Genomic DNA, 14,296 nt, shown 5'->3' on the forward strand with positions numbered 1-14,296 from the left:
GGAAGAGAAAAAAGGGAAAATCAAGTGTATTTGACACATAGATCAGATAAGATTTTTCTTATCTTAGGTTTCAAATGTTTGCCCGAAGATAAATCCAAATGTCTTGAAGTTATTTTCTTATATTGAGGACTTCAGTGAATAGGGATTTAATGACATACAAATTTCGCATTTTCACTAAATTATATTATATTATAGTACTAGTAAAGGTAGGATGTTTCGGGCAGATGGAACTCGTTAGCCAGGGAAGGCAGCTCATTTAGGGGAAGGAAAACCCTGAATTCAAACCTCTGCTGTCTTGCGGCTAAAAACACGCATGGGAAAGGCTTCGGGAGTCAACCCTGAGGAAAAATCCGGAGTCGGAGTCCCTAAGGCAGTTTGCAGCTGTTTACAGCTACATTCTGTCAACTCCTGCGACGACACTGGTGCCAAGCGTATCGGCGCCTGCCTTTCCCTTGGACCACATCGGTGGCGTGGAGAGGGTGGATCTGCTGCATGAGCAACAGCTGGTCCTCCATAATTACTGCCCAGACCTGTGCCCTGGAGAGGACACTCCAGCATCTCCTTGGCGATGGCTCAACATGGGAAGCGATAGTCACCGGTGTTAAGCCTTCTGGGAGAACTCATCCGATTTCATAGGACAGCTGCCGCCCGCCTCAAGCTGGGCAGCCCCCATCCAATGAGGTGCTGTCCCGCCACGGTCCACCTGCTCCACTGGGTGCGTGGGGCTTACCACAATCCAATAAGCGGATCGTCAACCATGCACCAGGCAAAAGAAAACAAACACAGAGCTACCAAGCTTTCAAACTGGGCACATGAAATGTAAGGAGCATGGCACCGTGTCATTCGGAAGATCTACTGGAAGTGAACGACGCCCGCAAGACAGCTGTGATCAACAATGAACTACGCAGGCTCCAGATGGATATAGTCGCCCTGCAGGAGACACGTCTGCCCGCGATCAGCAGCATACGGGAGAAGAATTTTACCTTCTTCTGGCAGGACAAACCACCAGAAGAGGTAAGGGAGCATGGAGTTGGCTTTGCCATCAGGAACAAGTTGTTAGGGTCCATAGTACCGGCCACGGAGGGGTCTGCAAGGATCATCAAACTTCAGCTTCATACAGCAGCAGGAATGGCCAGCCTCATCAACGCCTATGCACCAACACTGACCTCCTCTTCCGAAGCGAAGGGCGAGTTCTATGATGACCTCGGCCTAACTCTCAGAGACATACCTCAACAAGAGCCAGTCTTCTTCCTGGGAGACTTTAATGCAAGAGTTGGTTCTGATCACAGATCTTGGCCTTCCTACTTGGACCACTTTGGGAAGATGCATGAGAGTGGGCAGCGCCTCATGGAGTTCTGGTGTCGTCATGATCTCTGCATCATCATCTCCTTCTTCGACACCAGGCCCCAGCATAAGGTTTCCTGGAGACACCCAGGTCTAAGTGTTGGCACCAACTCTACTTGGTGCTTACGGGGCAAAGCAATCTGAGAAGCGTCAACCTGACCCGCAGCTTCCAGAGCGCAGATTGTGACACCGACCACTCTCTCTTCATTTGCAGAGTAAAGTTCCAGCCCCGGAAAATCCACAGAGCAAAGAAAGAAGGAAGGCCACGCATTAACGTAAACAAGACCCGTGACCTTCACAAGGTTGAGGAAATTACTGCTGCGCTGGTAACTGCCCTTCCTGTACCACCCTGCGATAGCGCAAGTGAGAGGTGGTCATATCTCAGGAGCACTATTTTCAACACTGTAACAAACTAGGTTTGTTGTCGGGAATTATTCAGTATAGTTTCTCATGGACATGGGGGTTTTGAAAGTTGGAGTCAGATGGTACTTGACCTGACTCAAGTAGAGAAAAGGTCATCTCTCCCGGGATTAGCGTTAAGATTACAAAATGGCAGGCGCCTTTGTCTTAAGCAACATATAACGAATTATTTTACAGAATTCAGTAATTTAGAGAAATTAAAGTCTTCATTCAAATTGTATTCAATAGTATTCCTGTTCAAGTATCAAGAGTATTCGCAATTGTCGGAATACTGAGTAAGTCACCGTCAGTGACGTCACTAGCAGAGGACTAGCCTCTGATGTGGATCAATTTTGGCGACCCTGGGTCAAGGGTCACCAAAGCCTTCCATATTTAGTAATTCTCAAAGGTCAAATAGCCATATTATAATTGGAAATAGCCTTTCCCTAAGATGTCTGTACGATTACCAACAGTTTATAAGAGTTCAACCATCTGGGTGGTTCAGTGCAACAGAGATTAGTTGTTCAATTTAAACCCTGCTTAGTAATCTTGGTAAACCTGGCGTAGGAATACCCTCCAGCTCTGACTAGCTGTGAGGAAGGCAGAGCTAGGGAGGATCAGTGTGGACTAGGCAGTGACTGGGGAAGGCCACCATCTTCACCTCTCCCAAATAGATCAGTAGAACACCAGCTGGTCGCATTAAAAGGTATAGTTTGCTACAGTATTGTATAGGGAAATAGTTCATCTCATGTCTCGATAGGAAGAATTAAGGTATAGGGAGTGATATTTCCTTTAGCTGTTGGAAATAAATAAATAAATATGTTGGACTTGCATTAATAAATAATTAACTTGTGATTTGTATTTTATTATTTCCATTTTTGAATGTGTCCATGTCCTTGTCACGTGGTCTCAACGAGTCTGAAATTTTAGTTGGGCCGCATGTCTAACTAAGTTTAAGAGTTCATTTATCCCTTTGTTTGATATAATTCCCACACTTAATGTAGATTCATCCCTCCTTTTCCAAGTAATTTGGGGATCGAGCCCCAAGGTTTTAATGATCGATTAATCGGTCCAGACCCCGATTACTTGACGATTCTAGTTAATGGTCTGGTGGTGGCGGCGTAGAGGGATCCCTTGAGTTTGCTAGAAAACCTAGTACGACGTCACGTGGCTATAGAAGCTTAGCCGGTCAAACGGCTAAGACCACGTGGCGTGGGACTCGGCTATAGAGTATACTCTGGGGTCCTTTGGAATTAGGTTTAAGTTTCAGTAAGCATAGTCACGGACAGGGTAAAGGACAGAGTAGAGCCAATACCGTCCCGTGTTACAACTGCCATATCCACCTTCGGTAAGAGGCAGAACAAGTCAGCAGATTGGTTCGAGGCCATTGCAGAGGAACTCTTACCCCTTGTAGAGGAAAGGAGAGGAGCTCTCTCATCCTACAAAAACCTGCCCTCAGAAAGGAACCTACAGGCCCTCCGTACTGCCCGCAGTAGAGTTCAACAAACTGTGAGGTGCTGTGCTAACGATTACTGGCTCCGACTCTGTTCCAGCATCCAGACTGCGGCCACTGTTGGCAACATAGGAGGCATGTACGAAGGGATCAAACAGGCAACAGGCCCTACACAAAACAGGACGGCTCCTCTTAAGTCAGCCACTGGAGAGATCATTAAAGACCGTGATCAACAGATGAATCGCTGGGTAGAGCATTACTCCGAACTCTATTCCAGAAAGAACTTGGTCAGCGTAGAAGCCTTGCATGCAATCGAGTGCCTGCCCATCATGGAAGAACTTGACCTTGAACCGACTGTGGAAGAAGTTGAGAAAGCATTGGATTCACTTTCCTTAGGGAAGGCCCCAGGAGACGACGGGATTCCGCCTGAAGTTCTCAAGTGCGCTCGTGGAACACTTAAAACTGAGCTTCATGAACTTCTGTGCCAGTGCTGGGGGGAGGGCTCGGTGCCACAAGACATGAGAGATGCAAACATCATCACTCTCTACAAAAATAAAGGTGACAGAAGCGATGTCAACAACAATCGTAGCATCTCCCTCCTCAGCGTCGTCAGCAAACTCTTCGCCAGGGTCGTCTTGGTCAGGCTTCAGATTCTTGCTGAAAGAGTGTACCCTGAGTCACAGTGTGGTTTCCGAGCAGAGAGGTCGACCACTGACATGGTGTTCACCCAGAGACAGCTTCAAGAAAAGTGCAGGGAGCAGAGAAAAGCCTTGTACATCGCCTTCATTGACCTTACAATGGCCTTCGACCTCGTGAGCAGGGACCTTCAAGATCTTGGCCAAAATTGGCTGCCCATCCACCCTACTCAGCATGATACAATCGTTCCACAAGGACATGACGGGCACGGTCGTGTACGACGGCTCAACTTCTGAACCATTCAACATCAAGAGTGGTGTTAAACAGTGGTGGATTCTTGCTCCAACCCTGTTTGGCAACTTCTTCTCTGAAGCAACCACAGAGGGCATCTATCTCCGTACAAGATCTGATAGAAAGCTCTATAATCTATCCAGACTCCGAGCAAAGACAAAAGTACAGATGCGAATCCTCAGGGAGTTCCTCTTCGCCGACGACGAAGCGATCATACACACAGCAGAAGGCCTGCAGCAACCGCTTTGCCGCAGCCTGTTCCGCATTCAGCTTGACAATCAGCCTGAAGAAGACACAGGTGATGGGACAAGACGTCAATGAGCTACCCTGTAAACATAGCAGACTATGTGCTGAAGGCAGTTCACGAGTTTGTGTACCTGGGCTCCACAATCTCAAACACCCTTTCCCTGGACACTGAGCTCAACAGGCGTATCGGGAAGGCCGCAACAACACTGGCCAGGCTCACAAAGCGCGTTTGGGAAAATGTCAAACTGACAGTGCACACCAAGGCACAAGTCTTCATGGCATGTGTGGTGAGTACACGTCTCTACGGCTTGGAATCCTGGACCCTACGCTCTCGCCAGGAGAGACGGTTCAAAACTTTTCACATGCGGAACCTGAGACGCATCCTTGACATCACATGGAAAGACCACGTCACCAAGAATACAAGACTCGAGGGAACAAGAGTCCCTTCAATGTTCACTCTCCTGAAACAAAGACACTTGCGATGACTGGCACATGTCACACATATGGAAGATGGCTGCAAACCAAAGGACCTCTTGTATGGAGAACTGGCATCAGGAAGGAGACCCACCGGAAGACCTCTGCTGCGTTTCAAAGACGGCTGCAAACGCGACCTCAAGCAGATGAGCATCGACATCAACAGAGGAGGTCTCGACCACTGTCAGACGCACCCGCTTCGGCGTTTACCTGCACTCGCTGCAGTTGGGACTGTCATTCTCGGGTTGACCTTCACAGCCACAGCAGGCGCTGCATCCAACTAGACTATAACAACTAGACACCCAGGGCACAACTCCATAACCCGCACGGGGTTGGCCTTCACAGCCACAGCAGGCGCAGCATCCAACTACACTATAACAACTAGACACCCAGGGCACAACTCCATAACCCGCACGGGGTTGACCTTCACAGCCACAGCAGGCGCAGCATCCAACTACACTATAACAACTAGACACCCAGGACACAACTCCATAACCCGCATGGGGTTGACCTTCACTGTTACGAACCCGGATCCAGCATCCGAGCACGGAGCAGTAACGACCGCGCCATCTGTGGGTCAGCTCCCAAACCCCCCGCCAAACGACGACGACACCTGGTGCGGACGGCGAATACCAGCCACAAGGGCCAGTTTCCAGTCCTGTGCAGCTCACAACACAGCCGCTGCTGACCTCTGATGAGGTGGTGCTCAGACACCAGCGCCATCTATGGAGTGGATAGGTGGGCGTTTGTGTCTGAGCCTGTAAGTGAGGTGTTTTAGGGTCCCTGTTATTGATGACGTGTCTGCTTACAGAGTCGACCTGGGACTGCTGTGATGGGAATTGAGTCAGTCTACCCGAGGCAGCCGTCTCCAAACCTTGAGCTTTGCTGCAGCAGTTGCGAAGTCGTCCCCCCGGAAGAACACTGTGGTGTGTTAGCTTGCCAGTGGAGTGGCAGTAAAAGGTTTACCCGGGACCAACTGTTGGAGACGATCGTCCACTGGGGTATTGAGGACGGGAGAGTGATTTGTGGTGTCACACGAGGCTCCTGTCCAGGGCGTTCCCCTTATATCGTTCGTGGAGTGGCCTGACCAGCCTTGCTGTTCCGGAACCTGCCAGCAGACCAGCTGGACGTGTGGTTGACGGCCTCCACGGCGGTGCCCCCAGTGGACCTGTGTTTTGGCTGACCTGTGGCCAGGGTAGGCTCAACTTCGCAGAGATTTCATTGTGAGGCCACGAAGAAGCACCGAGGACTCAGCACCGAGCGTCTGGATCCAGAGTCTTCAGTTAGAAGACAATTGTGTGAACAATCCCCTTGTATAGTGTCAATACCCCTCCCCCTGTGTACTCCGTTTATATATTTATTTGGTGATGGTAATTATAATCTTAAGTTCTTAACGTTCTTTCCCTTCCCCCTTTAAGTTCCTTGCGTCACGGATCACATCCCTTGATAGCCACTACTGGCTTGGGAACGGATATATATCTTCCTCTAACAACATCAGAGTAAGAACCCCGTTGCGTCCCGAGAGGGCCGTAACACAGCAGGCGCAGCATCCAACTACACTATAACAACTAGACACCCAGGGCACAACTCCATAACCCGCACGGGGTTGACCTTCACAGCCACAGCAGGCGCGGCATCCAACTACACTATAACAACTAGACACCCAGGGCACAACTCCATAACCCGCACGGGGTTGACCTTCACAGCCACAGCAGGCGCAGCATCCAACTACACTATAACAACTAGACACCCAGGGCACAACTCCATAACCCGCACGGGGTTGACCGATGCCTACTTCTAGTTAAGGTAATTATGGCAAAATTATAGTACTAATATAGACAAGCATGTTAATATTATAGTAATAATTAGGTAATTTTTGTAAAATTATAGTAATAATTAAAGAAATTATGGTAATATTATAGTAATAGTTCAGGTAATTATGGTAATATTATAGTAATAGTTCAGGTAATTATGGTAATATTATAGTAATAGTTCAGGATATTATGGTAATATTATAGTAATAGTTCAGGTAATTATGGTAATATTATAGTAATAGTTCAGGTAATTATGGTAATATTATAGTAATAGTTCAGGTAATTATGGTAATATTATAGTAATAGTTCAGGTAATTATGGTAATATTATAGTAATAGTTCAGGTAATTATGGTAATATTATGGTAATAGTTCAGGTAATTATGGTAATATTATAGTAATAGTTCAGGTAATTATGGTAATATTATAGTAATAGTTCAGGTAATTATGGTAATATTATAGTAATAGTTCAGGTAATTATGGTAATATTATAGTAATAGTTCAGGTAATTATGGTAATATTATAGTAATAGTTCAGGTAATTATGGTAATATTATAGTAATAGTTCAGGTAATTATCTTATATTCCTTTCAATATCTTATGACATTTAAAAGATTTTTGATAACATAAGTTTATTTACTCAAGAGAGGAAAGTCTCCTGAAGGAAAACCGGACTTTAGATAAAACTTGTCAAATACATATCCAAAAATACAGACTTCACACGATTACACACACACACACACACACACACACACACACACACACACACACACACACACACACACACACACACACACACACACACACACACACACACACACACACACGTGCTACACGTGTTGCAACGTACAAGAACAGCGTGTTATGGGTGTGGCAACACATAGATAAGGTTTTGTGAGTGTTGAGAATTTGAATAAGGTGTTGTGAGTGTTGCAACACTGAAATGAAAAGTTATAAGTGTTTGAACACAAGAAGGAGTTTTGCGAGTGTTGCAAAATAAAACGTGTTGTGAGTGTTGCAACAAAACAATACGTAGCCAGGATTGCCACTCATAAATAACATACTGTGAGGGTTACAACATGTTATTACTGTAATGTAACGTTTCAACACATTATGCCGGCATTGTAATACAACACATTATGTCTGCATTGTAATACAACACATTATGCCGGCATTGTAATACAACACATTATGCCGGCATTGTAATACAACACATTATGCCGGCATTGTAATACAACACATTATGTCTGCATTGTAATACAACACATTATGCCGGCATTGTAATACAACACATTATGTCGGCATTGTAATACAACACATTATGCCGGCATTGTAATACAACACATTATGTCGGCATTGTAATACAACACATTATGCCGGCATTGTAATACAACACATTATGTCGGCATTGTAATACAACACATTATGCCGGCATTGTAATACAACACATTATGCCGGCATTGCAATACAACACATTATTTCTGCATTGCAACATCACAACACGCTATTTCAATGTTGCCACACGCAATTATATTTATAAGTACTGCAACATTCAGAACACATTATTTATGTTGTAACTGTAACAACAGGTTATTGCCTTGCAACACTCACACCGCGTCATTGCTGTGTTGTAACACTCAAAGCACAGTATACAGCGTTGCAATTTTGCAACTATCATCGTGTAATTATTGTGATGCAACACTCACAACTCAAATTGCCATCAAGTGTTTAACGTTGTATTCTTGCCAGATATTAATGTTTTATTGCAAATATGTAAATTTTATAAAAGTTAGCGATTGAATAAATCAACAAAAGGTGATAGAAAACAAATAACTAACAAGTGATTAAATAGATGTATATAAAATAAATGAATAAATAAAATGTGACTGAATGAACAAACTGTTAAATTAAATAAAATGTTATTTAACATATATAATAAAGTTGCTGTAATTGACAAACTTAACGAGATTGAACATTTAAAATGTGATTATATAAATGAAAATTGCGAATAAATAATTAAAACTGAATCATTATGTAACTAAATGAAAAAAGGAAATGTCAGCCACTGAGAGTTGGAACTGGTGACCGCGTGAACACCGGGTCCAACTGGTGACCGCGTGAACACCGGGTCCAACTGGTGACCGCGTGAACACCGGGTCCAACTGGTGACCGCGTGAACACCGGGTCCAACTGGTGACCGCGTGAACACCGGGTCCAACTGGTGACCGCGTGAACACCGGGTCCAACTGGTGACCGCGTGAACACCGGGTCCAACTGGTGACCGCGTGAACACCGGGTCCAACTGGTGACCGCGTGAACACCGGGTCCAACTGGTGACCGCGTGAACACCGGGTCCAACTGGTGACCGCGTGAACACCGGGTCCAACTGGTGACCGCGTGAACACCGGGTCCAACTGGTGACAGCGTGAACACCGGGTCCAACTGGTGACCGCGTGAACACCGGGTCCAACTGGTGACAGCGTGAACACCGGGTCCAACTGGTGACCGCGTGAACACCGGGTCCAACTGGTGACAGCGTGAACACCGGGTCCAACTGGTGACCGCGTGAACACCGGGTCCAACTGGTGACCGCGTGAACACCGGGTCCAACTGGTGACCGCGTGAACACCGGGTCCAACTGGTGACCGCGTGAACACCGGGTCCGACCTACCAGTCTGGCCACGACTCTTCCTGCTTAATGAAGAACTCAACAGTCATACATTCATCCACTTCATCATACATCATCAACTGACAACTGAGGCGTGTGAAGGAGAATGTCGGGAAGGAAAATTAATCTTTATGAGAAGAGGATGTAAGGTAAGGTAAGGAAATGATGAGGTGAAAGCGCCAGGCCAGTATGAATATATAACACTTGGAAGGGCCATTAGGATGGGCTGCGATGTGAGGACTGAGTGAAGGAACGGTGCCCAATCACTTGCACCATCGGGGATCGAACGCCGACCCTGCAAGAAGCAAAAGTATGGAGAGGAAAAACGGTGCCCAATCACTTGGACCTTCGGGGATCGAACAGAAAACATACTTTATAGACACCATAGATCTCAGTAAAGTTAAACAAAGCGAACAATTCGAAGTTATTTTCACCAATTTATTAAGGTATATCTGGGAGATATTCTACTTAGTATTTATTTAGTCAACAAATAATATGTTTACATTGGTTGTTTATGGTTATACAAGTAATTATGGTAATATTATAGTAATAGTTCAGGTAATTATGGTAATATTATAGTAATAGTTCAGGTAATTATGGTAATATTATAGTAATAGTTCAGGTAATTATGGTAATATTATAGTAATAGTTCAGGTAATTATGGTAATATTATAGTAATAGTTCAGGTAATTATGGTAATATTATAGTAATAGTTCAGGTAATTATGGTAATATTATAGTAATAGTTCAGGTAATTATGGTAATATTATAGTAATAGTTCAGGTAATTATGGTAATATTATAGTAATAGTTCAGGTAATTATGGTAATATTATAGTAATAGTTCAGGTAATTATGGTAATATTATAGTAATAGTTCAGGTAATTATGGTAATATTATAGTAATAGTTCAGGTAATTATGGTAATATTATAGTAATAGTTCAGGTAATTATGGTAATATTATAGTAATAGTTCAGGTAATTATGGTAATATTATAGTAATAGTTCAGGTAATTATGGTAATATTATAGTAATAGTTCAGGTAATTATGGTAATATTATAGTAATAGTTCAGGTAATTATGGTAATATTATAGTAATAGTTCAGGTAATTATGGTAATATTATAGTAATAGTTCAGGTAATTATGGTAATATTATAGTAATAGTTCAGGTAATTATGGTAATATTATAGTAATAGTTCAGGTAATTATGGTAATATTATAGTAATAGTTCAGGTAATTATGGTAATATTATAGTAATAGTTCAGGTAATTATGGTAATATTATAGTAATAGTTCAGGTAATTATGGTAATATTATAGTAATAGTTCAGGTAATTATGGTAATATTATAGTAATAGTTCAGGTAATTATGGTAATATTATAGTAATAGTTCAGGTAATTATGATAATATTATAGTAATAGTTCAGGTAATTATGGTAATATTATAGTAATAGTTCAGGTAATTATGGTAATATTATAGTAATAGTTCAGGCAATTATGGTAATATTATAGTAATAGTTCAGGTAATTATGGTAATATTATAGTATTCGTGAAGGTAATTATGGTAATATTATAGTATTCGTGAAGGTAATTATCCTGTTGCTGTTAATATCTTACAACAGTTAAAATGTTTTTGATTACATAACTTTATTGACTCAAGAAATTAAAGAATCGTGAATGAAAACCTGACTGAAGTTAAAACTTGTCATATTCATATCCAAAATACACAGATTTAAAACTAATGCACACAGACATGTTGTTAGTGTTGCAACGCTCAGGAACGGCATGTTTTGTGTGTTGCAACACAGGAATAAGGTGTTGTGAGTCTTGCAACACTGAAATAAGAAGTTATAAGTGTTAGAACACAAGAAGGAGGTGTTGCAAAACCGAACTTGTTGTTAGTGTTGCAACAAAAAATACATACCGAGTGTTGCAACACATAAATACCATTCTGTGAGGGTTGCAACATGTTATTACTGAGTTACAACATTTTAAAACACACTACACATTATGTATTGGTTGCAATGCATCACGTTATTCCTATATTGCAACACACAACACGTTATTGACTAGCAACACAACTCACAACACGTCATTGCTGTGTTGTAATACTCACATCACCGTATTACAGTGTTGCAATTTTGCCACTTTTACCGTGCAAATTCTGTGTTGCAACACTCACGTTAGGACCGTGATGCAACACTCACGTTAGGACCGTGATGCAACACTCACGTTAGGACCGTGATGCAACACTCACGTTAGGACCGTGATGCAACACTCACGTTAGGACCGTGATGCAACACTCACGTTAGGACCGTGATGCAACACTCACGTTAGGACCGTGATGCAACACTCACGTTAGGACCGTGATGCAACACTCACGTTAGGACTGTGATGCAACACTCACGTTAGGACCGTGATGCAACACTCACGTTAGGACTGTGATGCAACACTCACGTTAGGACTGTGATGCAACACTTACGTTAGGACCGTGATGCAACACTCACGTTAGGACCGTGATGCAACACTCACGTTAGGACCGTGATGCAACACTCACGTTAGGACCGTGTTGCAACATTCACGTTAGGACTGTGATGCAACACTCACGTTAGGACCGTGATGCAACACTCACGTTAGGACTGTGATGCAACACACACGTTAGGACCGTGTTGCAACACTCACGTTAGGACCGTGATGCAACACTCACGTTAGGACTGTGATGCAACACTCACGTTAGGACCGTGATGCAACACTCACGTTAGGACCGTGATGCAACACTCACGTTAGGACTGTAATGCAACACTCACGTTAGGACCGTGATGCAACACTCACGTTAGGACCGTGATGCAACACTCACGTTAGGACCGTGATGCAACACTCACGTTAGGACCGTGATGCAACACTCACGTTAGGACCGTGATGCAACACTCACAACTCATATTCCCATCTAGTGTTTAACATTGTATTCTTGCCAGATATTAATGTTTTATTGCAAATATGTAAATTTTATAAAAGTTAGCGATTGAATAAATCAACAAAAGGTGATAGAAAACAAATAACTAACAAGTGATTAAATAGATGTATATAAAATAAATGAATAAATAAAATGTGACTGAATGAACAAACTGTTAAATTAAATAAAATGTTATTTAACATATATAATAAAGTTGCTGTAATTGACAAACTTAACGAGATTGAACATTTAAAATGTGATTATATAAATGAAAATTGCGAATAAATAATTAAAACTGAATCATTATGTAACTAAATGAAAAAAGGAAATGTCAGCCACTGAGAGTTGGAACTGGTGACCGCGTGAACACCGGGTCCAACTGGTGACCCCGTGAACACCAGGTCCAACTGGTGACCGCGTGAACACCGGGTCCAACTGGTGACCGCGTGAACACCGGGCCCAACTGGTGACCGCGTGAACACCAGGTCCAACTGGTGACCGCGTGAACACCGGGTCCAACTGGTGACCGCGTGAACACCGGGTCCAACTGGTGACCGCGTGAACACCGGGTCCAACTGGTGACCGCGTGAACACCGGGTCCAACTGGTGACCGCGTGAACACCGGGTCCAACTGGTGACCACGTGAACACCGGGTCCGACCTCCCAGTCTGGCCACGACTCTTCCTGCTTAATGAAGAACTCAACAGTCATACATTCATCCACTTCATCATACATCATCAACTGACAACTGAGGCGTGTGAAGGAGAAAAATTAGTTGGGGAAAAAAGTCTGTGATGAAGCGAGGTAAGGTAAGGTTAGGTAAGGTAAGGTGAGGTAAGGTGAGGTAAGGTGAGGTGAGGTAAGGTAAGGTAAGGTAAGGTAAGGTGAGGTGAGGTGAGGTGAGGTGAGGTGAGGTGAGGTAAGGTAAGGTGAGGTAAGGTGAGGTAAGGTAAGGTAAGGTGAGGTAAGGTGAGGTAAGGTAAGGTGAGGTAAGGTGAGGTGAGGTGAGGTGAGGTGAGGTGAGATGAGGTGAGGTGAGGTGAGGTGAGGTAAGGTGAGGTAAGGTAAGGTAAGGTAAGGTAAGGTGAGGTAAGGTGAGGTGAGGTAAGGTGAGGTAAGGTGAGGTGAGGTAAGGTGAGGTAAGGTAAGGTGAGATAAGGTGAGGTAAGGTAAGGTAAGGTGAGGTGAGGTGAGGTGAGGTGAGGTGAGGTGAGGTAAGGTGAGGTGAGGTAAGGTGAGGTAAGGTGAGGTAAGGTAAGGTAAGGTGAGGTAAGGTAAGGTAAGGTGAGGTGAGGTGAGGTGAGGTGAGGTGAGGTAAGGTGAGGTGAGGTAAGGTAAGGTGAGGTGAGGTAAGGTGAGGTAAGGTATGGTGAGGTAAGGTAAAGTGAGGTAAGGTAAGGTGAGGTAAGGTGAGGTAAGGTGAGGTAAGGTAAGGTGAGGTAAGGTGAGGTGAGGTAAGGAGAGGTAAGGTAAGGTGAGGTAAGTTAAGGTAAGGTGAGGTAAGGTAAGGTAAGGTAAGGTGAGGTAAGGTAAGGTAAGGTGAGGTAAGGTGAGGTGAGGTAAGGTAAGGTTAGGTAAAGTAAGGTAAGGTGAGGTAAGGTAAGGTAAGGTAAAGTAAGGTAAGGTAAGGTAAGGTGAGGTAAGGTAAGGTGAGGTGAGGTAAGGTAAGGTAAAGTAAGGTAAGGTAAGGTAAGGTAAGATAAGGTAAGGTAAAGTAAGGTAAGGTAAGGTGAGGTAAGGTGAGGTAAGGTAAGGTGAGGTAAGGTGAGTTTAAGGTGAGGTAAGGTGAGGTAAGGTGAGGTAAGGTAAGGTAAGGTGAGGTAAGGTAAGGTGAGGTAAGGTGAGGTAAGGTAAGGTAAGGTGAGGTAAGGTAATAATGAGGTGAAAGTACTGTTCTAGTATGATTATATAGCACTTGTTAAGGATATTAGGATGATCTGGGATATATAAGGACGGATGGAAGGAGCGGTGCCCAACCACTTCGAAACTGTGTATGGAGTCAGCCTCCACCACATCACTTCCTAAT

General features: G+C 43.8%; 1 protein-coding gene across 1 annotated transcript; it reads left to right on the forward strand.

Annotated features, from left to right (window-relative positions):
- Positions 1-1,128: 1,128 nt before the first annotated feature.
- On the forward strand, positions 1,129-4,854 carry LOC138365067 (uncharacterized). The gene is made up of 4 exons (XM_069325175.1): positions 1,129-1,463; positions 3,033-3,570; positions 4,088-4,352; positions 4,622-4,854. The coding sequence occupies exons 1-4, from the start codon at positions 1,129-1,131 to the stop codon at positions 4,852-4,854; spliced, it is 1,371 nt and encodes a 456-aa protein (XP_069181276.1).
- The last annotated feature ends 9,442 nt before the right edge of the window (positions 4,855-14,296 follow it).

The sequence above is a fragment of the Procambarus clarkii genome, chromosome 15 (assembly GCF_040958095.1).
Source record: "Procambarus clarkii isolate CNS0578487 chromosome 15, FALCON_Pclarkii_2.0, whole genome shotgun sequence".
Classification (NCBI taxonomy): Eukaryota; Metazoa; Arthropoda; class Malacostraca; order Decapoda; family Cambaridae; genus Procambarus; species Procambarus clarkii.